This window comes from Octopus sinensis, linkage group LG5 (genome assembly GCF_006345805.1).
Source record: "Octopus sinensis linkage group LG5, ASM634580v1, whole genome shotgun sequence".
Lineage (NCBI taxonomy): Eukaryota > Metazoa > Mollusca > Cephalopoda > Octopoda > Octopodidae > Octopus > Octopus sinensis.
In genome coordinates, this window is record NC_043001.1 from 64,853,634 (window position 1) to 64,879,640 (window position 26,007).

The 26,007-nt window shown below is 36.5% G+C and overlaps 1 protein-coding gene across 2 annotated transcripts in view; it reads right to left on the reverse strand.

Moving 5' to 3' along the window:
- The window catches only part of LOC115211853 (uridine 5'-monophosphate synthase), a 98,042-nt gene that overhangs the window by 20,560 nt on the left and 51,475 nt on the right, over window positions 1-26,007 (reverse strand). For both annotated transcript variants that reach the window (XM_029780577.2, XM_029780576.2), the window contains one exon: window positions 6,708-6,837. In XM_029780577.2, coding sequence (XP_029636437.1) covers window positions 6,708-6,837 — 130 coding nt within the window. The remainder of the gene's footprint in view (window positions 1-6,707; window positions 6,838-26,007) is intronic.

The window sequence follows — 26,007 nt, forward strand, 5'->3', positions numbered from 1 at the left end:
GGCTCAAAAGAAATGAAGCTAGTACACTCTGCTGGATGTGCACATACCACAGAGGAGTGTAAGTGTCTGAAGAAGAAAATTGGGTATAAGTAGCATCAGACAGAGTGTAAGAGAGAAGACTGCACTGGTATGGTCATGTAATGCATATGGATGAGGACAGCTGCATAAAGAAGTGCTGATCTCTAAGTGTGGAAGGAGACTCAGGAAGACATGGGATGAGGTGGTAAAATATGATCTTTGGATGTTGAGCCTCATGCAGGTGATGACAAGTGACCAAGACTTTTGGGGAGTTGCTATGCTTCAAAAGTTACATCAAGCTAAGTGAAATCATAATCATGGCCAGTGTTGGTGACAAGTAAAAGGCATCCATGGCCATGACATGTGAAAGTCACTCAGCACACTCTGTGGAGTGGTTGGCATTAGGAAGGGCATCCAGCCATAGAAACCAATCCAAAACAGACAGGAGCCTAGTGCAGCTCTTCTAGTCTACCAGTTCCAGTCAAACCATCTAACTCATGCTGGCATACATACATACATGCATGCATGGATGGAAGGAAGTAATGTAAATATTCTCATTCATGGAGACTCTTCAGATATGAGTTTTACAAAACATTCCTTTGCCTTTTATAGAAATTTAAAAGATGTTTTGTTTTGTTTAGAAAAGGAGAAAGAGAGAAGAGAAAAGAAGAGAGGAGATGAAGACAGAAAGGACAGAAAAAAGAAGAAAAAAGAAAGAAAGAAAAAAAGAAAGTATTTGGGGATGGTCTGTGACCTGCAACCCTCCTACAGGCAGTTGATGCCTTTCAAGATATTAATTCTATTTCTTAAAGAAAGGAAAGACCAGAAGAAGGATAAGGAAGACAGAAAAGGGGGCTTCTGTTGAAGCCCCTTGTTGTTGAGATGAATTTGGTTCTTTATAGCATTGAAGATAACCTTACAATGTCATTGTTTTTCAAAGCATCTCTCTCTCTCTCTCTCACTCCCTCTCCTATTACATACATATTAATATGTTTGTAAAATGCACACACACAGGGGCACAAGCATGACTGTGTGGTAAGAAGCTTCCTCTCCAACCACATTGGTGTGTTTATGTCCCAATAACTTAGCAGTTTAGCAAAAGACTGATAGAATAAGTACTAGGCTTACAAAGAATAAGTCAACTAAAATCCTTAAGGTGGTGCTCCAGCACTAACTGAAACAAATAAAAGAATGTATATGTGTGTGTGTGTCTTTGTGTCAGTGTTTGCCCTGCCATCACTGCTTGACAATCGGTGTTGGTGTGTTTACATCCCTGTAACTTAGCAGTTTGGAAAAAGAGACGATACAATAAGTACTAGGCTTTAAGAAATAAGTCCTGGGGTCAATTTTCTCAACCAAAACCCTTGAAGGTAGTGCTTCAGCGTGGCTGCAGTCAAATGACTGATACAAGTAAAAGAATAAAAGAATACACTTACACATACACCGAAAGCTTCTCTCTCTCTCCCACTATATACATACTAACACGCTTGTAAATATACACATACATAAAGCTATATATGTGTGTGTATGTGGATTCCATATCAAAGCTAGATGAAAAATTCTAGGTGTGGAAGAAAAACCTGGAATCTAAGGGCCCTATGGTTAACTTAGCAAAGACTAAGGTCCTAGTAAGTAAGAAAACTGACAGGACTCTATCCCACCCTGGTAGGTGGCCCTTTCACTTTGTAGGAAAGGTGTAGGCAGGAACTCCATACAATGTGCCCAGTGCAAGCTATGGACTTACAAGAGATGCAATGGGTTATTTGGAAGATGCAGAGGAACCTTAAAAACTTTAGAGTCTTGGGAAACTGATTCTCTCAAATGCCCTGGTGGATCATTAGATGTAGTAGATAATTTCTGCTACCAAGAGGACCAAATTAGTAATGGGGGAAGATGCACAATATGTAACAGCTAGAATAAGAATAGGATGGAAGAAATTCAGGGAGCTGCTACCTCTCCTGGCCATGAAAGGTTTCTCTCTCTCTCCGAGTGAAACAAAGATTGTATGATGCATGTATACAGACAACAATTCTACAGACATGGGTCCTGAATGCACAGGACATGCAATGGTTAGAAAGGAATGAGGCTAGTATGCTCCACTGAATGTGAAATGTAAGTGTACATGTTGAACAAAGTGCCAGTGTTCTGAGAGAGAAGTTAGGCATAAGAGGAATTGGTTTGTACAAGACAGGAAACTGCACTGGTTTGGGCATATGATGTGGATGGATGCCAACAGTTCCATGAAGACAGGATGAAGTACTGAAAAACAACCTCAGGAAGCTAGACCTTTCAGATGAGATGACAAAGGATTGAGATACCTGGCCATACTCAAGAAGACCCATACCCCACAGCAGGAGTGTTAAGACTGATCCTTCTGGTGGTGTAAAGAACTCATGGTAGCGCCACGCAAAAGCACCTGTGTGATGCCATGTAAAAGAGCCCATGCAGCAACACATAAAAGCGTCCATGTGGCCACATGTAAAAGCACCTGTGTGGTGCCACATAAAAGCATCCACCACACTCTGTAAAGTGGTTGGCATTAGGAAGGGCATCTAGTTGTAGAAACCACACCAAATAAGACTGGAATCTGGTGTACCCCCCCCCCAGCTTGCCAACTCTGGTCACACCACCCAATCCATGCCTGCATAGATAATGGATGTTAAATGATGATGATGATACACACACACACACACACAGGTACATACACATCTATCCACCCATCCACCTACTCACATATATATATTATAAATACACACATTGCATATGTACACCCACACACACATATACACACATGTGCACACTCACACATCTGTCTGTATGTATATTTTACACCATCCAGGTGTTTTGAGTGTAAGTTGAGGACTGAAAAAGTGATTCTTAAGTAATTAGAGTCACAATTATAAAATATGAAAGAAATCAAAAAAGTTAAAAAACCAATATAAAATGAAAACACACTTGTCCAATGTTGATTAATTTCAGACAAAACATCCCCCTTCCCACCTCTTTGCATTCACATGAACTTCCAGCTTGTGCACCTTTGGCAGTGCTCTACCATCCCATTTATATTCTCACTAGCAGCATAGCCCGGCGTTGCCCGGGTATGTAAGAGCCCCTAGTAGGCAATGACTAATCCCAATCTAGTCCTTTCCCTCTAGGGAACAAAGGCGCATGTGTAGGTTGCAATGTCTTCTCTTCACTCGAATACTTCTGTGTATACGATGTTCCTAGCTGTCCCTTTGGGCGAAAACATGAAAACATCATTGCGCCTCCCAATGCGTGAACAGCCCACGTAGAGTTGACCGTGGGCGAAGCACTGTTCGCCCAACTGTAACCCAGCAACTTGTAGCGTTTGGCCTTGGGATTTATTGATGGACATTGCGAAGCAGAGTTTAACAGGAAACTGAGAACGCCTTAAGTGGATTGGTAGGTCAGCGCCCGATGGTTGAAGGTGCATGCGTGGAATGAAGAAGTCCTCTCCCTTCCCACAACCGGTAAGCATTGTGGCCGTTATTAAATGTGCTGGCAAATGTTTCACGAGACATGTGCCATTGCACTGTTTAGATGGAACCAAATTCCTGATGAGCATAATGGGCGCACCGACTTTTAACTTCAGGATGTGTGGCGGCAGGCCTGGCGGTTCAAGTGAATTCAGGAATTCAACAGGATAATCGGCAAGCTCGGCGGGGTCTGCTGTCCTATCAATAGATTTGTAGACGTGGACATTACCAGGAATAGCTTCAAGTAGCTGGATATTGATGGAGTTGAGAGTTAAAAAGGTTGAGTTGCGTCCCCTAGACAGTCTGTACCGGGAATAGCTTCAAGTAGCTGGATATTGATGGAGTTGAGAGTTAAAAAGGTCGAGTTGCGTCCCTTAGACAGTCTGTGGTTTCTGTTTCTGATTCTCGACCCCATGTCGAATTTATCGATTTTTTCCAGAACTGGGGGAACTTTTCAAAATTTTCGCTGCGTTAGTTTTGAATTATGACATTGGGCTATGTGTGTGTCGAGTTTCATCAGAATCGGTTGAAAGCCGTGGTCAGGGTGAGGGTACAACCTAACAGACACGCAGACAGACAAACTGCCGTTTATATAGAGAGAGATTCGCACACTGGCACATCACCACCATCTCTCTGACTCTCTTTCACCCATTCACTTTCTCTTTCTTTGACTGAGGTAACCCTGAATCTCCTCTACAGCAAGACACCTGTTTCTGTCCCTGTCACACTCTAACCTCTCATCACCTGGCAGAAATCCACCTCTTCCAATATCCCTCTACCTCTCAAAGGAACTTTGTCTTGCAAGTTACTTGGTGACCTTGTCAGTGCTAGTGCTGCATAAAAAGTCCATACTGTAATGTGATTGGCATTTAGCAGTAAAAACAATGCCAAAGCAACGTCACCGGTGCTGGTGTCACATGAAAAGAACCCAGTACACTCTGTCAAATGGTTGGCATTAGGAAGGGCATCTGGTCATAAAAATCATGTCAAAACAGACAGTAGAGCTTGGTGCAGCCTTCTGGCTTAACATCTCCTGTCAGCATGGAAGATGGATGTTAAGTGATGATGGTGGTGGTGGTGGTGTAAAGTGAGGTGACAAGTTTTGAATAATTATATCAATAAATCATTACTGCATGTGTGTATTAGTGAATATATTCAATTTTGTGGCTTTGCTCAAAATTAAATTCCAGTATTTCCTGCTATTTTATGTTTATGATGCATCTGCTTTTATGCATTTAAGTTCAATTCAAAAGTCAATAATATGCATAATTCTTATTACAGTTTCACATTACAATTTTGAAGTATACATAGTTGAATATTAGCTAAAATCTCATTTAAAATTATGATGCTTAACCCTTTCGTTACCAAACTGCCCAAAAAAAATTTTGGTTAATGTGACCAAACCGCCCGTATTTACCTATTCATATTTAAATGAGAATATCAGAGCAAATCTCTTTAGTACATTCGTGAAAACACTGATTATACTTCGTAAACAGTTCATCTACAGTTTTGTACAATGATCGAAGTGTAATTTTAATTCCGTGAATTTTGGGAGATTTTTTTCCGAAATTTGTTCCTATTGTGTTTTCAAAATTTGTAATTCTGACAAAAAATGGATACGAATTTCATTATATCAAGCAGCGAGTCAGAATTCGAAGGGTTTTCTACTGAAGACCTTGATAAATCTAACTCTATGACTGAAAAAAAAAAAAGAAGCACATGGTATTTGATAATGAATCTGATGTTTCATTTTCCAAAAGTGAAAACAGTGAATCCGAGAGCTCCGACAGCGATAAAGAAAATGAATTGGCACCTGAATGGAGTGAAAATTTAAAAACTGTTTCTTTCGGTAATTTTTCTGAAGAAACTGGACCAAGCCACAGACTTTCCCAGGAGAGTAAAGCCTTAGACTATTTCTTTTTACTTTTTCAAATGAGCCTAAATGTAAACAAAGCGAAAGAAAGGATAGTCAGTGGTTTCCCACAACCTTAAATGAAATTAAGACTATTTCTGACCAAAATACACCCCTTATGTGTTTCAATTAATTTCCTACATAATCATAAATTTAGTCTGGTTTCATTAAACAACTATAACTCTTTTATTTATCAATATATTAATGCGATTTTTGGAAGATAATTTAATGAAATGTTCTCAACCAATTCTATACAATAATTTTTGTCACAAAGTGACTCTAATTGCAGGTAGATACAGGTAAATTCAACAAAATATAAAATTATTAAAATTTTGTTCAAACATTGCTATAGAAAATGGGTTATTAGCTAATATTCAATTGGGTATACAACAAAATTTTACGATAGAATTTGTTATTCTGGGTAACTTTCTGATACCCATAATAATATTTATATATTATTATGAGTATCAGAAAGTTACCCAGAATAACAAATTCTATCGTAAAATTTTGTTGTATACCCAATTGAATATTAGCTAATAACCCATTTTCTATAGCGATGTTTGAACAAAATTTTAATAATTTTATATTTTGTTGAATTTACCTGTATCTACCTGCAATTAGAGTCACTTTGTGACAAAAATTATAGTATAGAATTGGTTGAGAACATTTCATTAAATTATCTTCCAAAAATCGCATTAATATATTGATAAATAAAAAAGTTATAGTTGTTTAATGAAACCAGACTAAATTTATGATTATGTTAGAAATTAATTGAAACACATAAGGGGTGTATTTTGGTCAGAAATATAGTAACGAAAGGGTTTAACAAGATTTAAATAATTTTGTTTTACTGAATTTACTTATAAGTAGATTCACTTTGAATCAAAAATTATGCAACAAATTTAAGTATAGTTTATTGTGTTCTAAAAACTACATTTTCATATGTCAATGAATAAAAAAAAGTTCCAGTTATTTTATGAATCAGAATTCAAGATTTTAAAAAATTTAATTGAAACATTTAGGAGTATATTTTAGTTAGAAATATGATAATAAAAGATAACTATTAAGCATTTTAAACTTGTAATGCTTTCAATATCATGCAATTGCAACTTTTATAACCACCTGATATTGTGATTTCTATTTCTGTCAACATATGGATTATAGATATCTGGATTTCTATGCGATATCTAGAATGATCCCAGAGTTAGTAAAAGTAGTAAATTAGTTATTTCATAATAAATGTGAAGTGGTATAATTTGATGCTAGCTTCCTATACTTACCTTTTTCAAGCCCTTAATTACACCATCCCCTGGTACAGAATGTGCATTTACTAAGTGAGCCCAACTGGAAATAAGATAAACACCTCCAGTATACTGATGAAACACAGTAGAACCAATGTCTGAAAATTTTCTGAAATAAATTATAAATACATAGAAAATGGTTTAAAATGAGAAAATAGGTGTTGTACATAAAATATTTGAAAAGTACAAATGTTGATCTCTACACACAATTGCTTTTCATATGTAATTTTGAGAAAATATGTGTTGCCAGTTGTTGACAATGCATTCATTTTTTTTATCTTATTTCTTACACAACCATTTGAATGAATAAATGTAATGTGAATTTAATCCTGATGAACAATAATCAATACTGCATTCCATTTTTTTTAAGTAAAAGAATATTACAGATGGAACTTTAGCAAAATTTCATCATGAGATGAAATTCCCATGTGAAGTTGAACTTTTACTCAATGTGAATGGTACTCTTACTTCAAAAATTGAAAAAGCACTACCTTTCTCAGATTACATTGATGCTATGTTTCTCCAGCATATTTAAATTTTATATTAACTTGATTTGTGATGGTCATTTAACCATAAACTGACTGTAAGTTCAAATATACTATCATCTCCAAGACCAGTCACGTAGCTATTGTATATGGCAGTCATGATGTTAAGAATAAGCACTGCACAAGTTCTTTTGGGTAACAAACAGCTTTACAAAGTTTAAAATACAAACTATTTCAAATGGGTGGGTCCTCCTGCAATGCACTTTTGTTGAATATGTATTTATAAGTTAAAACAATTTTTTTCAGAAAAATAATGCTGTCCTCTACAGATGCCTAACTAAGCTATTTCCAATATAGAATGCTATTATGTAATTACTTCATTTACTGGCACCTATCTGGTTTTCTCATGTCACTTACACCCTATTTATGGTCTTAGGATGTGGGGGGAAAAACAGAGCCTAAGCATCATTTGGCTGATATTTGTGATATTCAAAAATCAAAGGATGTTATAAAGAATGTTAAAGTCACTTATTTCTTTTTGAAGATTGTAAACTATTTACAGAATTCATTTTATATATTTATGATGGCTTGCTGTAATTAACGTTTATTAATATTATTTCTCCTTTTAAGGTAGCAAGCTGGCAGAATCGTTAGTACGTCAGGCAAAACACTTTGCGGTATTTTATTAGTCTTTCATCCTTTCTGGGTCAATAAAATAAGCACCAATTGAGCACTGAAATTGGCCTTGTGCCAAAATTTGAAACCAATATTATTTCTTCTTTTGCTAAAGTTTCTAAGTGAGATAAAATAAGCTAGTCTGTAGTCTTTGGTGTCTTTCACAAAGAATTTGAATTCAAATTCCCAACTGATTCTGAATCACTCAAGAGGAATATATTCTTTTCCTATAAAATTTTTGCTAAGCAAGTTAAAATGACTTGTCATGTCTACCATAAAATGCAACTTTACCAGCCAATTGGAATCTTTCAATTCAGGATAGCTATAAGAGTTTGTAAGAATTGTATGCAAGGTGTAAATCTTTTCTGAACATCACCTTTAGAAAACAGTTCTGACATAATTGCTTAATTATACCCAATAAAACTTTTACAAAAATTGTTAGGCAATAGACCAAGACAAATAAACTACAAACAAAGCTAACAATAAACCCAAAACAACAACAGAACTTTAGAAAAGTTAATTTTTAAAAATCCAAGATACCAAATACAAAAGTGAAAATTAATTATTAAAGTCTGGCAAAATCAAACCAAAATCAAACCAAATACAAAATTAATCCATACCTGGTTGTTACATTACTAATGGAGGGCTAATAAATGACATTTCTATAGACCCAACTAGCACTTGCTGGTTTGAATAATGCTAAAATTGCCACTGAAAATTATTTCTGTTTGCTCATAGAATCATCATCATCATCATCACTTAATGATAATGATTCTATAAAAATTTCAAAGAGCCATTTGTAGCAGCCTAAAATGTTGCAGGTTTCTAGTGCCAGCCCTCATGGAAGATTGCAAAATATAAATAAAAGGAAGATGAAAAACTTTCCTGGATATATGAGTGTGATGAACAAAAGCTCATGATGTGTACTTTATCAATAACTTGTTTTACTGAGTATTCAGTATCAATGAAAATGTTTATTCATTTAACAAGTACATATGGAAAAATCCTAAAAAAACAATCCTAAACAAGATAAGACTTTTTCATGAAAAAATGGTAAAAGGATTTTCGGAGAATCTCATAATACATAAATAGAAGTTTCCATTGATGAGGCTATTATTTGGGTGTAGGAGCTCTTTTAAAAGCAGGTAACAGATCCTCAGAACCTATGAAGGTAGGAAAAAAGTTTGGGCTCATGCTGATTCACACAATGATTACATAAATGACTTAGAGGAAAAATGATTGAATTAAACCTTGGAAGTGGAGTTGTAATTGACTTGATGGAACCTTAATGTTTTTTTTTTTTAGGCCATTATATTTTTATAAATAGTTTTTCTCTTCCAAGAATTTATTCCTCAAACTTGGGCAAATAGCATATGTGGAATAGCAGATGTTAATAGAAAGGGAATGCATGGAGGTTTCTCAGTTCCAAAGAAGATTACATCCCTTCAAGTTGATGTTAATGCAGTTTGTAAACACGCTGATGTAAGCAGAGACCAAAAGCCAAGTAGCAGAGTTTTCCACATGAGCTGGTTGATGATACCTTATCTTGGTAGTTTCATGAGCTTGACAGCAGGTGATTCACAGCAAGACTTTCCAGATACATAGGAGGACTATTACATTTCCATAGGGTGGCAGCAACTAGAACTTTGTATCTCTTTCTCTGTCTTCCAATGGATTGTTGGTCTTTAGTCAATTCCCTGTAGAAGACTATATGGAATAGGCAGAAGGGGAGGGGCATCCTGATGAGATGGCCAGCCCAGCAAAGTTACAGCATTCCAAGATGGTTCAATGAGAATCCCTGTCTTCCCATGAGATGTCCAAGATGTGTTGGAAACCTGATGTGAAAGGATTCAAGAATCTTTGGGTGCTTGCAGTAAACCATCAATGTTTCCACACCATATAAAAGAATAGATAAAATGAAGGACTGAAACACAGCAAATTTTGTAGGAATGATCAGATTCTTGTTGGAGAACACTGGTCCAAAAATAACCAAAAGCTGTAGATGCCTTCTGTATTTGACATTGGACCTCCTCATCATTAGAACAATTGTTAGACAGGATGAACCTGAGGTAGGTGAATGGCAACACAATGTTGACTGTTGCCACCAATGCAAAGAGAGGGAACCTAAGGTGGTGAGTGGAGACCATGTTGATTGCATTACTTCTGTTTTCTTGGTGTTAACCTACAGACTGAGTTGTTGAAAAATATTTGCTATCATATTCAGGATATGCTGCTTCAATTCTTGATTATGAGTTGACAATCTACAGTCATCTGCATACTGGAACTCAAAGATCATGGCAGTCTGAGACTTAGATTTGGATTTGAGTCATCAAAGACTGAAAACACTACCGGCCAGATAGTAGGTGACCATGATTCCATTGTCAGGATCAAGTTCACTCCACATGAAGAGAGTATCAACTGTGATGAAGAGGCTGAAAAGAACCAGAACAAGTACACAGCCTTGTTTCACACCAATGCTGACATCAAAAGGGTCTGATTCTCGACTGCCAATGACCATACAAGCATTCATGCTCTCATGAAATTCTTGGGTGAGTTGCAAAAACTTTGGTGGACACCAACACTTCTGCAGAAGACTCCAGAACTCACAATTTACAAGTGTTGAATGCCTTTGATAGATCAACGAAAATCAAGCAGAGATCTTAATGCTGTTCTCAACATTTCTCTTTAATTTCATATGCAACATCATGTCAGTGGTACTGCAATTCCTGAGAAAACCACACTGTGACTCTAGAACTCTTTAAATGAGAAGAGAGACTAATCTGGAGAAGAGAATGTCAGTTAGAAATGATATATGTTTTGGGTTTTTTTACATTATTTTTTCTTTATTCTTGTTTTGAAAAGTAAAGTAGTCAATAAATTAGGACAGGATTTCTAGCAACATTTTACAACGAACATTTGACATTTGAAAAATTCAATGTAAAAAACTTTTTGATCTATGGAGCATTGCTAATGAGTCCTCATTATCCCTCAAGAATTTCATTTTTACCCCACCTGGGGTAATTTACCCCTGTTCTCTGACCCCTGCATTGAAAGAACTTTGATTCCAATCTCTTCCAACAAATTTGAAGAAAACTAGTTTTTAAATTCTTATTTTATTTTATTGGGGCTTTCATGAATCAAGGTTTCTGTTGAAGAGTGTAGGCTTGAAATGTAAAAGACTTTATTATTTTCCTGAGCGTCAAACTAATACACTTGCTTGTTGTTCATACACCTGTCTTTACTTTTTGTTTTTCTGTAAATATCAACTATATATAGAGCAGTTGTATACCGTCAACTTAAGTTGACGGTATACAACTGCTCTATGGATTGTTGGTCTTTAGTCAATTCCCTGTAGAAGACTATATGGAATAGGCAGAAGGGGAGGGGCATCCTGATGAGATGGCCAGCCCAGCAAAGTTACAGCATTCCAAGATGGTTCAATGAGAATCCCATTGCTTATATCTCTCTGAGATATTTAGAAATTTAATATTTCTATTTTTTTCAACTATATATATATATACTTTATTTAAAGCAGCAGAAAATTCAACAAAACCTGTTACTCTGAGTTTCCCGTTGCTGTTCGTCGGACAGTTTTTGCTAGAATGGAACTGATATGTGAATTCTATCCAGACTATTACAAACGCTACACCTTTAAAAAATGGACTTGTTTGATTGGCCCTTTAGAAATAACGGCCAATTTTCGAGCGATAAACAAAGATGAGTTAAAAAAAAAACATATATATATATATAAAATATAAAAAATATAAAAATATATAAAAAAATATTTTTAAAATATTAAAAAATATATAAAATAATATATTAAAATTATAAAATTCGAGGAAAAACCTTACATTGAATAAAATACATATTGACCTTAATGAAGGAAATATAATTAATACATGGAACTTGAAATGCATTAAAAATATAACACAGCAATTCATATTCATATTAAAGTATACATATATATCAACATACACAGAATAGATGCGTGCGAACCCCATACATATACAGACATATAAATATAAAGATAAAATATACACGCAAATGCGTGTATACATATGTATACGCAATCTAGCTCGCACGCAAGCTAAAATCATAGTAGGTTAAGTATCTTTCGTATTTACGAAGCAAAGCTTAGGGCATGAGTGAGTGAGGGGAGTGTGACGTTGCCTGACTTTATACATGTATCGCATAGTTAGAGAAAGAACAAAAGAAAGGAAGAGAGAGAAAAAAGAAAAAGGGGAAGAAAAAAGAAAAAGGAAAAGAAAAAAGGAGGGTTGGAGAGAAAAAAACGGAATAGGAAAAAAAGAAAAATTATGTATACAAGCTGTGTAACCTCGTATATTGACACATATATAGAGATGCAAGTGCACAAACACACAAGTTCAAGTGGATACATACACATACATTTGTGTATGTGTGTGCTTAAGCACAAACATACGCTCACTCACACATACACAGAGACGTATGCTTACAAATACATATTCGTGGCTATACACATATTTACATCACAATTCTAATTTTTGACAACATTGCTTTTAAAAAAATGGTGAGTGTAGTAATGAAAATTATATGAAAGACATGTAAAATATAACCCCCTATTTTGGATCATCTATAAATTAAAATCAAAGTAAGCCTATACAATATAATAACATGAAATAAACTAAGCCGAAGGTTTTTCCTAATAAATATGTAGAAATATAAACAAAATATATGCATGAGACTTTGCTATACGGGATGGAATCTGCATAGCGCGAAACAAATCCATCGTTGCGTTTACATACTAGTCCAAGAATCACAATCAAAAATACAAAATATATACTCTATCCATATTTATGCTTGACATTTTAAATTTGGCTGCGTGCCTGCATAAGTTCATCAGCTCACTTCTTTGATTCAAAGAATTATTGTCTTTGAATAAGATATAGAGTTTTTCTAACAGGCAAAGGTTGCATTTGAAATTATTTTTGTGTGCTCCATGCCTGTATGGTGCCGCCCTGTCCAGAATGCTCCATGTCACATTGAAAGGTGGGGTTTCCTTTTCTTTTAGTTCCCAGACATATTTTGCTAGGCTGGTCCTCTTCCTATTTTCTGGGTATATAAATGAACTTTTATGCGAAAAAAATCGTGTTTTAAACAAGTTTTCTGAAGCCCCTGTATATGTCCTGTATTCCGATGAGCCTTCGCTCTACAAACTAATCCTTTTACGGGACATTTCCCTTCTAACAGACAGGAGGATTCATTTTTGAAATTGCATTTCTTAATGGGCTCAGCACCATGTTTAATCTCAATCAGATTCCTATTATGCTGGCTAATGTAAGAGGCGAAATTTCTACAAGAATAGCTAACCTTCAGGGTTCTTCTATTAAATATCCTATAGAATTTATGGTCCTGCTTAAAATGCCTAGAGACTATATTAGTCTTTATGGCCAAATTGAAAGCCAGGTTGAACCACAAAACTTTCCTGGTCCTAGTTCTTCGCGCGGCATTATTATCAGCATTAAACTGGTTGTACTGGATCTTCTCAGAAAATCCACTATTCCTTAATGCGCTATCGTACTAAGGCACAGCATTATGGAATGCTGCGTCGTCCGAAGAAATTGAAGATATTCTTCTACCTACATTGCTGACTAAGTTCCTAAGGATAACTGGCGGATGGTTTGAATCTTTGCTAATATACGATAGCTTTTCATTGGGCTTACGGAAAGGTTTAAATCTATCCGACCTTACATTAAAATTTACGTCTAAAAAATCTACACTATTCAGGTTAGTATCTATTGTAACCCGTAAGCCCATCCTTTGGAAGAAAGCTATGAGGTCCTTCCTAAGTCTATCTGATTCATGGCCGTTTAAATTATGGGTGGCTATAAGGCCGTCATCCCTATATAAACCTGCATCTATAAATGGGAATTCTATTTTTAGATTATGAAGAATAAAGACTCCTACGAGCATACATAGCTCAGCCCCGTCGTATGCCCCCATCGGTACATCGAAGAGAGAATCCTCACTCTTCTTAATCCAGGTGGAATCCTCGAAAAAAAGAAGTGATTTCCTCGCATGCATAATAATATCAATTTCCGAGCTATCAATGCTGACATACTGCTTGGCGAAGTCTAATGCCCTTAGGAGTAACGTCCTAGATATTGACGGATAAAAGTTAATAATATCGAATTGTGTAAAACTGCAATTATTCTTATAGCTAATACCTTTAAACCACTCTATGAGTGACTTACTATTCTTCCAAATTCTCAAGTCTACTTCACTATCTAACTTAGTTAAAATACGGTCCAAAATATTTTTGCTAATAATGCCTATCTCAGTTTTAGCCGGATTTATCAATCTACATTTGGGGTTTCTATTAAAATTGGCTTTATGGTCTTTTAGTGTAATAAAAGCTGGTCGTGGGGAAAGATATTCAATCCTATCACTAATCTTAAGATTGTTAGCTATTCCTCTTGCTTCCAAATTCACCTCTTTGTATATATTTGTGTTATCTTTTTTGTATGTGTCTGTGACACTATATATGTATATGTATATATATATATATATATATATATATATTTATTTATTATATAGAAGGAGCTTCTACAGGACTAGAACTGTTTCATTCAAGAGAAATCTTCAGGAAGCTAGTTAACAAGAATTGTATTGGCATTTATACATTTAGGCAGGTTTAACGGGGGGGGGACTCTTTTGGGGGTAGGCATAGCGCAAAATATCATACTTGGGGGAGTGGTCAAGGAGTCAGTGTTAAATTAGATAGAAGAATAAATAAATAAAAAAAAAAAAAAAAATTAAAAAAAAACCCTATATGTAAAAAAAAACAAAAAAAACCTATATATAAAAAAAAGGGGGAATAGAGTTTTAGGTAAATAAGGAGATTCTCACTTGTACCTATGCACACATGTATACATACATACACACACATACAAACTTATATACATATACATACACACATACATACACACACATATATATATACATATATATACACTTACACATACACATATCTACACATACACATATATGTATACATACACACACTCACATGCATACACGTATACACACATGTATATATACACACACGACCTCACATACATATACGCACAGAAAATTATATATACACATACACACACATACTCACATACACGCATACACACACATATCCACACACACACATGCACACACAGCACACTAGTCCCTATATACACATATATACACATACACACACATACATACATGTATATATATACATATGTGTACCTATGCAAACCTACACATACACACATATATATACACATACAAATACAGACCCATTCCCTAATTTTAATTTTATTATCTTCGTTTATTACTTTTGTTATCTTTGGCCGCCTGGTCACAAACATCTTGGCTATGACAGCCAGTCCATTTATCTGTCTACTGGAAAACAAGCACTCATTCACTCACGCACACTCTTTAGCACGTACTCTCACTCATTCGTACACTCATACACATACACGCACGCACACGTTATATTCATACATACATCCAACTACATACATTCACGTATATACACATACGTACGCGTACCTACAGATTTATGTCTACACTCTTAGAAGGCTAGTCTATATATATACACCAATAAATATAAATACACACACATACATATACACCTATATACAAATACATACATGTATATATATATATATACATATATATATATATATATATCATCATCATTTAACATCCGCTTTCCATGCTAGCATGGGTTGGACGGTTCAACTGGGGTCTGGGGAGCCCGAAAGCTGCACCAGTCCAGTCAGATCTGGCAGTGTTTCTACAGCTGGATGCCCTTCCTAACGCCAACCATCCGGTCGTGGCCGTTCGCCAGCCTCATCTAGCACCTGTGTCGGTGGCACATAAAAACACCTTCCGAAGACCCGGCAAGACTAGTCAGGCCATAAACCATGGCCCCTACCTGGGACGTAGTCAGTCCACCTGTGCATACCTTCCTCCTTGTGATACTTGTGAAGGCCTGTTGAGGCAAGTGAAAATCAAAATCAAAATCAAATCAAAATAGATGAACATCAATGGAATTTGTATCTTTGTGGTACCAGTGCCGGTGGCACACAAGAGAAAACCATCCGAAAGTGGCCGTAGCCAGTACCGCATCGACTGGCCTCCGTGCTGTGGGCACATGACAAACACCATCCGATCGTGGCCGTTCGCCAGCCTCATCTAGCACCTGTGTCGGTGGCACATAAAAACACCATCCGAAGACCCGGCAAGACTAGTCAGGCCATAACCCATGGCCCCTACCTGGGACGTAGTCAGTCCACCTGTGCATACCTTCCTTCTTGTGACACTTGTGAAGACCTGTTGAGGCAAGTGAAAATCAAATCAAAACAAATCAAAATAGATGAACATCAATGGAATCTGTATCTTTGTGGTACCAGTGCCGGTGGCACACAAGAGAACCATCCGAACGTGGCCGTAGCCAGTTCCGCATCGACCGGCCTCCGTGCTGTGGGCACGTAACAAACACCATCCGATCATGGCCGTTCGCCAGCCTCATCTGGCACCTGTGTCGGTGGCACATAAAAACACCTTCCGAAGATCCGGCAAGACTAGTCAGTCCACCTGTGCATACCTTCCTTCTTGTGGCACTTGTGAAGACCGGTTGAGGCAAGTGAAAATAAAATCAAAATCAAAATCAAAATAGACAAAATAGATGAACATCAATGGAATTTGTATCTTGTGGTACCAGTGCCTGTGGCACACAAGAAATCCATCAGTGCCGTAGTCAGTGCGGTGGGCACATGACAAACACCATCCGATCGTGGCCGTTCGCCAGCCTCATCTAGCACCTGTGTCGGTGGCACATAAAAACACCATCCGAAGACTAGTCAGGCCATAACCCATGGCCCCTACCTGGGACGTAGTCAGTCCACCTGTGCATACCTTCCTTCTTGTGACACTTGTGAAGACCTGTTGAGGCAAGTGAAAATCAAAACAAATCAAAATAGATGAACATCAATGGAATTTGTATCTTTGTGGTACCAGTGCGGTGGCACGTGGCACATAAGAAAACCATCCGAACGTGGCCGTAGCCAGTACCGCATCGACTGGCCTCCGTGCTGTGGGCACGTAACAAGCACCATCCGATCGTGGCCGTTTGCCAGCCTCATCTGGCACCTGTGTCGGTGGCACATAAAAACACCATCCGAGCGTGGCCGTCTGCCAGCCTCGTCTGGCACCTGTGTCGGTGGCACATAAAAACACCATCCGAGCGTGGCCGTCTGCCAGCCTCGTCTGGCACCTGTGTCGGTGGCACATAAAAACACCATCCGAGCGTGGCCGTCTGCCAGCCTCGTCTGGCACCTGTGTCGGTGGCACATAAAAACACCATCCGAGCGTGGCCGTCTGCCAGCCTCGTCTGGCACCTGTGTCGGTGGCACATAAAATCACCCACTACACTCTCGGAGTGGTTGGCGTTAGGAAGGGCATCCAGCTGTAGAAACACTGCCAGATCTGACTGGACTGGTGCAGCTTTCGGGCTCCCCAGACCCCAGTTGAACCGTCCAACCCATGCTAGCATGGAAAGCGGATGTTAAATGATGATGATATATATATATATATATATGTATATATATATATATACATGTATGTATTTGTATATAGGTGTATATGTATGTGTGTGTATTTATATTTATTGGTGTATATATATAGACTAGCCTTCTAAGAGTGTAGACATAAATCTGTAGGTACGCCTACGTATGTGTATATACGTGAATGTATGTAGTTGGATGTATGTATGAATATAACGTGTGCGTGCGTGTATGTGTATGAGTGTACGAATGAGTGAGAGTACGTGCTAAAGAGTGTGCGTGAGTGAATGAGTGCTTGTTTTCCAGTAGACAGATAAATGGACTGGCTGTCATAGCCAAGATGTTTGTGACCAAGCCGCCAAAGATAACAAAAGTAATAAACGAAGATAATAAAATTAAAATTAGGGAATGGGTCTGTATTTGTATGTGTATATATATGTGTGTATGTGTAGGTTTGCATAGGTACACATATGTATATATATACATGTATGTATATGTATGTATGTGTGTGTATATGTGTGTGTATGTGTATATATGTGTATATAGGGACTAGTGTGCTGTGTGTGCATGTGTGTGTGTGGATATGTGTGTGTATGCGTGTATGTGAGTATGTGTGTCTATGTGTATATATAATTTTCTGTGCGTATATGTATGTGAGGTCGTGTGTGTATATATACATGTGTGTATACGTGTATGCATGTGAGTGTGTGTATGTATACATATATGTGTATGTGTAGATATGTATATGTATGTGTATGTGTAAGTGTATATATATGTATATATATATGTGTGTGTATGTATGTGTGTATGTATATGTATATAAGTTTGTATGTGTGTGTATGTATGTATACATGTGTGCATAGGTACAAGTGAGAATCTCCTTATTTACCTAAAACTCTATTCCCCCTTTTTTTTTATATATAGGTTTTTTTTTGGGTTTTTTTTTACATATAGGGTTTTTTAATTTTTTTATTTTATTTTTTTATTTATTCTTCTATCTAATTTAACACTGACTCCTTGACCACTCCCCCAAGTATGATATTTTGCGCTATGCCTACCCCCAAAAAAGTCCCCCACCAACACCCCGTTAAACCTGCCTAAATGTATAAATGCCAATACAATTCTTGTTAACTAGCTTCCTGAAGATTTCTCTTGAATGAAACAGTTCTAGTCCTGTAGAAGCTCCTTCTATATAATAAATTAATTTTACTCTGCTATGTATTGAGTACCTTATTGACTGTGGTTAACCCCGAATCAACCCGGGACCTACATATACATATATATATATATATATATATATATATATATATATATATATATATATATATACATACATACATATATACATACATATATACATACATATATATATATACATACATATATATACATATATATATACATACATATATATATACATACATATATATTACATACATATATATATACATACATATATATACATATATATATATAATACATATATACATACACATATATATACATATATTATATACATACATATATATACATAATATATATATACATACATATATATATACATATATATATATACATACATATATATATACATACATATATATATACATACATATACATATATATATACATATATACATATATACATATATAATATATATACATACATATATATATACATACATATAATATATACATATATATATACATACATATATATACATACATATATATACATATATATACATATATATATATACATATATATATATATATATATATATATTATACATACATATACACACAAATGTGTATATATAAGTATATATATATATATATATATATATATATATATATATATATATATACATATAGACACAAATGTGTATATATAAGTATATATATATATATATATATGTATATATATATATATATATATATATATATATATATATATATATATATATATACATATATATACATATACACACAAATGTGTATATATAAGTATATTGTACTATGGTCCTCAATAAAAATTCTCTGGGGAACAGTGAACTGTGTACTTCAATACAAGCATGAAGTGTGTTTATGTGTGTGTGTATGCGAGAGTCTGTGCATGCATGTGTGTAATTCAATCCTTAACCATCTGCTGTCGCCAGTTAATGTATATGGGGACACTTCTTTTGAAAGCTGACCAGTAAATGGGTTCATTATGCCATCTTGTATGTGTGTGTGTGTGTGTCTCTGTATTCATCTTAAACTGAGCATCAACATAATACATTCAGTGTACATCCTTTTGACTTTTGTTGGTTTTGTTTTCTTTTGCCTATATATATATATATATACACACACACACACACTGTTGTTGCTTTGGGTAGCATTGACCAACTGCCTACTCTGTTCTTTCATACTAACACCAAGAATATGTGTGCATGAATTCTTTTAATTTTGTTACTACTGTTCTTGGCATCATTTTTGTTGATATTGTTGTTATGGTTTTTTCTCAGTATTGATTGCTTAAGGAGTTTTATTGATAGAACTGTATGCATGTTCTCTCTCGTGAGGACATCTCATGTATAGTTCTTTGAATTATATTTTCCATGACAGTCACACTGAGGATTTGCAGACATTTACGTAATGTAAATGGTAACAATGAAACCTAGGTATGTGACTAATCACTATATTTTGTATCTTTTCATTAGTCTTGCTCACTTTATGTTCTGGCGTTTGCCAAAATTCCTTGACAACAACTTTTCTTAGTGATCAGACTATATGGGGTCTACCTTTAGCATATTAGGAATCCACCTAGCAGTCATTCCTCTTATATGCATATATATATATATATAAAACCATGTAAATGTAATAAACCTCATTAAGGGATCATAAATCCAATGAAAATACTGGTTAGTTACCAATCTATAGAAAGCTCAACTATAAGGTAACCATATAAACCGTGGTTCATATATTTAAAGAATAAAGAGAAAATGGAGAGGTAATTAATAAAATTATTTATTAATTACAAAATATGACAACATCTCTGACAGCTGTTTCAGTTCAGAAATCTTTAGATAATTAATTTATAAAATTAAAATCATTATAAGATGAATCTCTTCAGAGGTAGAAGATTCATTGCTTAAATACACAAATATATTATCATTACCTCTGATTATATTTTCAGATATGCCCCTATTTAAATTTGTTCCGACTTTGCTGTCTTTATATATATTTTACCTTATATCCCTGCTATACATGAAAGTATTTTACGTAATTCATTGTAATTTATTTTATTCTATTTTATTTTCAATTTATTTATATATATGTATTTCCTTTTATGTAATGTTTATTTTCTTAATAATTCCTTTATCTCCTTAAGCATGTTTCATAGCATATTTACTTCTGGTTTCTCTAACAGAATACTGTATGTCTGAAATTTTTAATTAAAAATTTTTTTTCCCTATCTAATAGTTTATTTTTATTATTGTTTTTTTACCTTAAAGGCTTGAAATAAATTTTCTTAAGGGATGCATGGAAATATTATATATTCGATATTTTTCTCTTTCCATATTATTCTGAACTTGCTATTTATTTATATATTTAAATTAAATTTTAGCGCATTATTATTATAAACATAAGCAATAAGTTATTATTATTATATTTAGTAATTATTTATCCCTTTTAGATAACTTCGGTTAATACATAATTGCCACTGTTTGCTTCTACTTGACTTAAATTTTATAACTCGAAATTTTTTATATTGCAGTATTATAGATAAGTATGATATTATATGGTATTATTGGTCCTTTGGGTTGTAAATTCATAAGTTTGTGAGTATATGTATTCTGTGTGATGTCATAAATATGTGTAATGAGCTTAAGTTTATGGGGGTAAATGTGTTTTATGCATACTGTTCATATAATTGATGTCCAGAAAAGATAATTATTCCCCTGACCATTTGAGGAAGTCTATTGTCTGTGCATCTTTAGTGCTTATTGTACACATACATTTGCCACACACAAGGACTATTTTTTCTGTTGACCTTCCTGTGGTACTGCTACACCTCTTATGTGTCAAATGTTTGCACTGGGTACAATGTATGGAGTTTTTACCAACATCCTTTAGTCCTCCAGGCAATAACGGAGGTATTCAAGACAGGATGCCCCTGGGAGCTCCTCTATGCTGATGACTTTGCTCTAATTGCTGAGTCACTATCAGAACTGGAGGAGAAGTTTCAGGTGTGGAAGCAAGGATTAGAATCGAAGGGCCTTAGAGTCAACCAAGCCAAAACCAAAGTCCTAATAAGTAGGAAGGTAGACGAATCACAAACACCTTTAGAGGTAGATGGCCCTGCACGATCTGCAGAAAAGTTGTAGGTAGAAACTCTATAAGATGCACCAAGTGTAAGCTATGGACACATAAGAGGTGCAGCAATGTCAAAGGAAGGCTAACTAGGAAAATAGTTTTTGTATGTGGCAGATGCTCAAGAGCAATAAACACTGAAAATGTGCAGAGACCAACTTCCACCACATTCCAGGGAGAAAAACTAGAAGTAGTTGATAGCTTCCGTTACCTAGGTGACCAAGTCAGTAGCGGAGGTGGGTGTGCTGAAAGTGTAACTGCTAGAGTAAGAATAGCCTGGGCAAAGTTCAGAGAGCTCTTACCCCTGCTGGTGACAAAAGGCCTCTCGCACAGAGTAAAAGGCAGACTGTATGATGCATGTGTACAAACAGCCATGCTACATGGCAGTGAAACATGGGCCGTGACTGCTGAGGATATGCATAAGCTCACAAGAAATGAAGCCAGTATGCTCCGATGGATGTGTAATGTCAGTGTTCATACTCGACAGATGTAAATACCTTGAGAGAAAAGTTGGACCTAAGAAGCATCAGTTGTGGTGTGCAAGAGAGACGTTTGCACTGGTATGGTCATGTGATGAGAATGGATGAAGATAGTTGTGTGAAAAAGTGCCACACCCTAGCAGTTGAGGGAACCTGTAGAAGAGGTAGACCCAGGAAAACCTGGGACAAGGTGGTGAAGCACGACCTCCGAACTTTAGGTCTCACTGAGGAAAAGACTATAGACCAAGACCTATGGAAGTATGCTGTGCGTGAGAAGACCCGGCAGGACAAGTGAGACCATAACCCATGGCCTCTGCCTGGGATGTAGCCAGTCGACTTATGCATACCTTTCCTTCCTGGGACACAAAACTCCATTTGTGAAGACCTGTTGAGGCAAATGGAAATCAGAACCAAAATCGAAGTCGATCAACATCAATGGAAATTGCAGCTGTGATACCAGTGCCGGTGGCACGTAAGCGAACCATCCGATCGTGGCCGTTGCCAGCACCACCTCGACTGGCCTCCGTGCCGGTGGCACGTAAAAAGCACTATCCGATCATGGCCATTGCCAGCCTGGCCTGGCCCCCATGCCGGTGGCATATAAAAAGCACCATCCGACCGTGGCCGTTTGCCAGCTCCGTCTGGCACATAAAAAGCACCCACTACACTCACGGAGTGGTTGGCATTAGGAAGGGCATCCAGCCGTAGAAACACTGCCAGATCAGACTGGGCCTGGTGCAACCTTCTGATTTCCCAGACCCCAGTTGAACTGTCCAACCCATGCTAGCATGGAAAGCAGATGCTAAATGATGATGATGAGCAGGCCCATCTCCCTGAAGGGACTTGTGATTTGTCTACTTTCCTACTTACTAAGACTTTGTTTTTTGCTAAATTAATTCTAAGGCCCTTAGATTCCAAACCTTGCTTCTACACCTGAAATTTCAGCTATAAGTTATCAGTGTGGAGGAGATCTGAGGGGCAGCCAGTCTTGAATTCCTCTGTTATGGCCTGGAAGACTATCATAAAGAAGAGGAGGCTGGGAGCTGATCCTTGGTGAACTCATACTTGTACACTAAATTCATCGCTATACTTGTTTCCAATCTTCACCTTATTGGCAACATTCCAGTACATGATTTCTACATCTCTCACTAACCACTCATCTAACCCTAGCTTCTGCATTGACCACCAGATAAGAAAGCAAGGGATTCTGTCAAAGGCTTTTTCCATGTCGACAAAAGCCAAGTACAGAGGTTTCTTTTTGGTTAAGTACTTTTCCTGCAGTCACCTAACCAGGAATATATCATGTCGTGCTTTTCCCTGACACAAAACCAAACTGTATCTCATCTAGGCTAACTCTCTTCCAAATTAGTTGAGCTATAACCCTTTCTGTAACTTTCATTACTTGGTCAAGTAGTTTGATACCTATGTAATTATTTCCATTTAAGGCATCACATCTTTGTAGTAGTTGAGTATGGTACTGCTACACCAATCGTTGGATATTACTCTCTTGTGGACAACCCGATTAACTATATGGTTGACTCTGTCAGATATTTTAAGCATCTCACAGCAGTGATTTTTGATGGGCCAGGGGCTTTCCTTGTCTTCATTTCCTTCATGGTTTTATCTACCAAGCAACTGTCAATTTAGATAGCCGGTCTCTCAGTTGGGTCTACATTAGTCAGACTATCCTTTTCCCATACATTCTTTACATTTAGCAGGTTTTCATAAAAGCATTTCCAAACCTCTTTCTTTGCAGAATCACTATCTGTAAGTAAACCATCATCCATGCAGACACTCTTCTTTCCTATGACATCATTTCCTTTTTTCACACACTCTCTTACAATCCAAAGTACTTCAAGCCCCTGATCTTCTTACTGCAGAATATTGGCAAACTTCTTCCTTTCTACTGCTCCCTTGGCTAAATATACCTGTCTCCTAGCCTCCCTTCTGGCTATCTGATGCAGTTCCCTGCTACCACCACACTTCCAGTCCTTCCAGGCATGTTTCTTCTCTCTAGTGCCCCTATCATTTACACTATTAGGTCAAGAAGAGACTTTGCACCAGCCACAAATCTGGTCAGTGGCCCTCAACATGTCTCATAGAAACTTCCAGTTGTCCTCCATGTTATATGTCACTATATCCTCCTCTTTTTCATCAAATGCTTCCAGTAACATGTTCCTAAACTTATGACCATTCAGAGAATCCTTAAGCTTCCAGACCATTCTTTTCCACACTGGTTGTCTTCCTGGAAGCCTTCTAGCCCTGACTCTTAAGTTGCTAGTGACTAACCAATGTTGAGGGGTGCATTCTTCACCAGGGAAAGTTTTGGCATTTATAAGCAACCATCTTTCCTGTTTTCTGGTGAGAATGTAGTCAATCTGGCTAGTGTACCAACCAGATTGATAGATGAACAGGTGACTGGCAGGTTTTCTGAAGATCATAAGGTCATTTGCAGCACAGAACTTCAGCACCCTGGTTTCCTCTTCATTGCAGGAACCAACTCTGTTGCCACCATGCACATCATGGAACCCACCCAGATGTTGCCCAACATGTCCACTGAAGTCACCAGCCACAAAGAAACTCCTTGTCATTCGTTTAAAATTGATCTTTCTGTTCATTAAGTAGTACTGGTCAAAGAGCATAGACCAAAATAATAGTTGCTGTTCCACTTTGCAAAATTAGTTTAAGCTTACAAATTCTATCACTCATTCTGACTACCTCAACCCATTTCTCAGCAAGAAGTATGACCACACCACCAACTCTATCACTGTTCCCTACCCAGAAGATTTTACACCTATGCTCTTTGCCTGTGAAGAACCTAGCAGAACCCCCTCTCCATCTTACTTCTTGGATGCAACACATATCTACAGGCTTCCCTTCAAGCATCTCAACAATCTCATTGGACCTATCTTTCAATGTGCCCACACTGAGAGTGCCAACTCTAAGGGCGAGGAAGGTGTGGGCAGAGGGTAAGCACTCACTATCAAGTTTCAACTTATTTCATAATCTATTGTTTCCAGGAATTTTATTATTATTATTTTGATTTTGATTATAGTAAATTTTATCTTTATACCCAGCTTCAAATAACGTGGTTATATAATTTCGATTTTAAAATACAAGTTGATATATTTTTAATGACAGAACTTATTTTTATTTACATACCTTAAGCACTCATTTGGTTTATGATATAGTTGGTATAGTTCAGTACTTAAATCCAGAGTAATATCAGAGCCAACCTTTGTATAATCATTTTCTATCAAGATAGAGAGAGCCAGAGATGCTTCAAGAATTTAAAAATGTTGTTTTCCAAGACCTTTGAAGATTAACCTTAGGGAAAAGAGTGTCATCTCTATATAATCCACCTCCTAATTTAGGAAATTCGCTATGTATACAATTAACCCTTTTGTTATCAAACCGCCCAAAGCCGCCCGAAAAAAATTTTGGTTCATGTGACCAAGCCGCCCAAAACCGCCCATAATTACCTATTCATATTTAAATGAGAATATCAGAGCAAATTTCGTTAGTACATTCGTGAAAACACGTGATTATGCTTCGTAAACAGTTCATCTACAGTTTTGTACAATGATCGAAGTGTAATTTTAATTCCGTGAATTTTGGGAGATTTTTTTCCAAATTTGTTCCTGTTGTGTTTTCAAAATTTGTAATTCTGACAAAAAATGGATACGAATTTCATTCT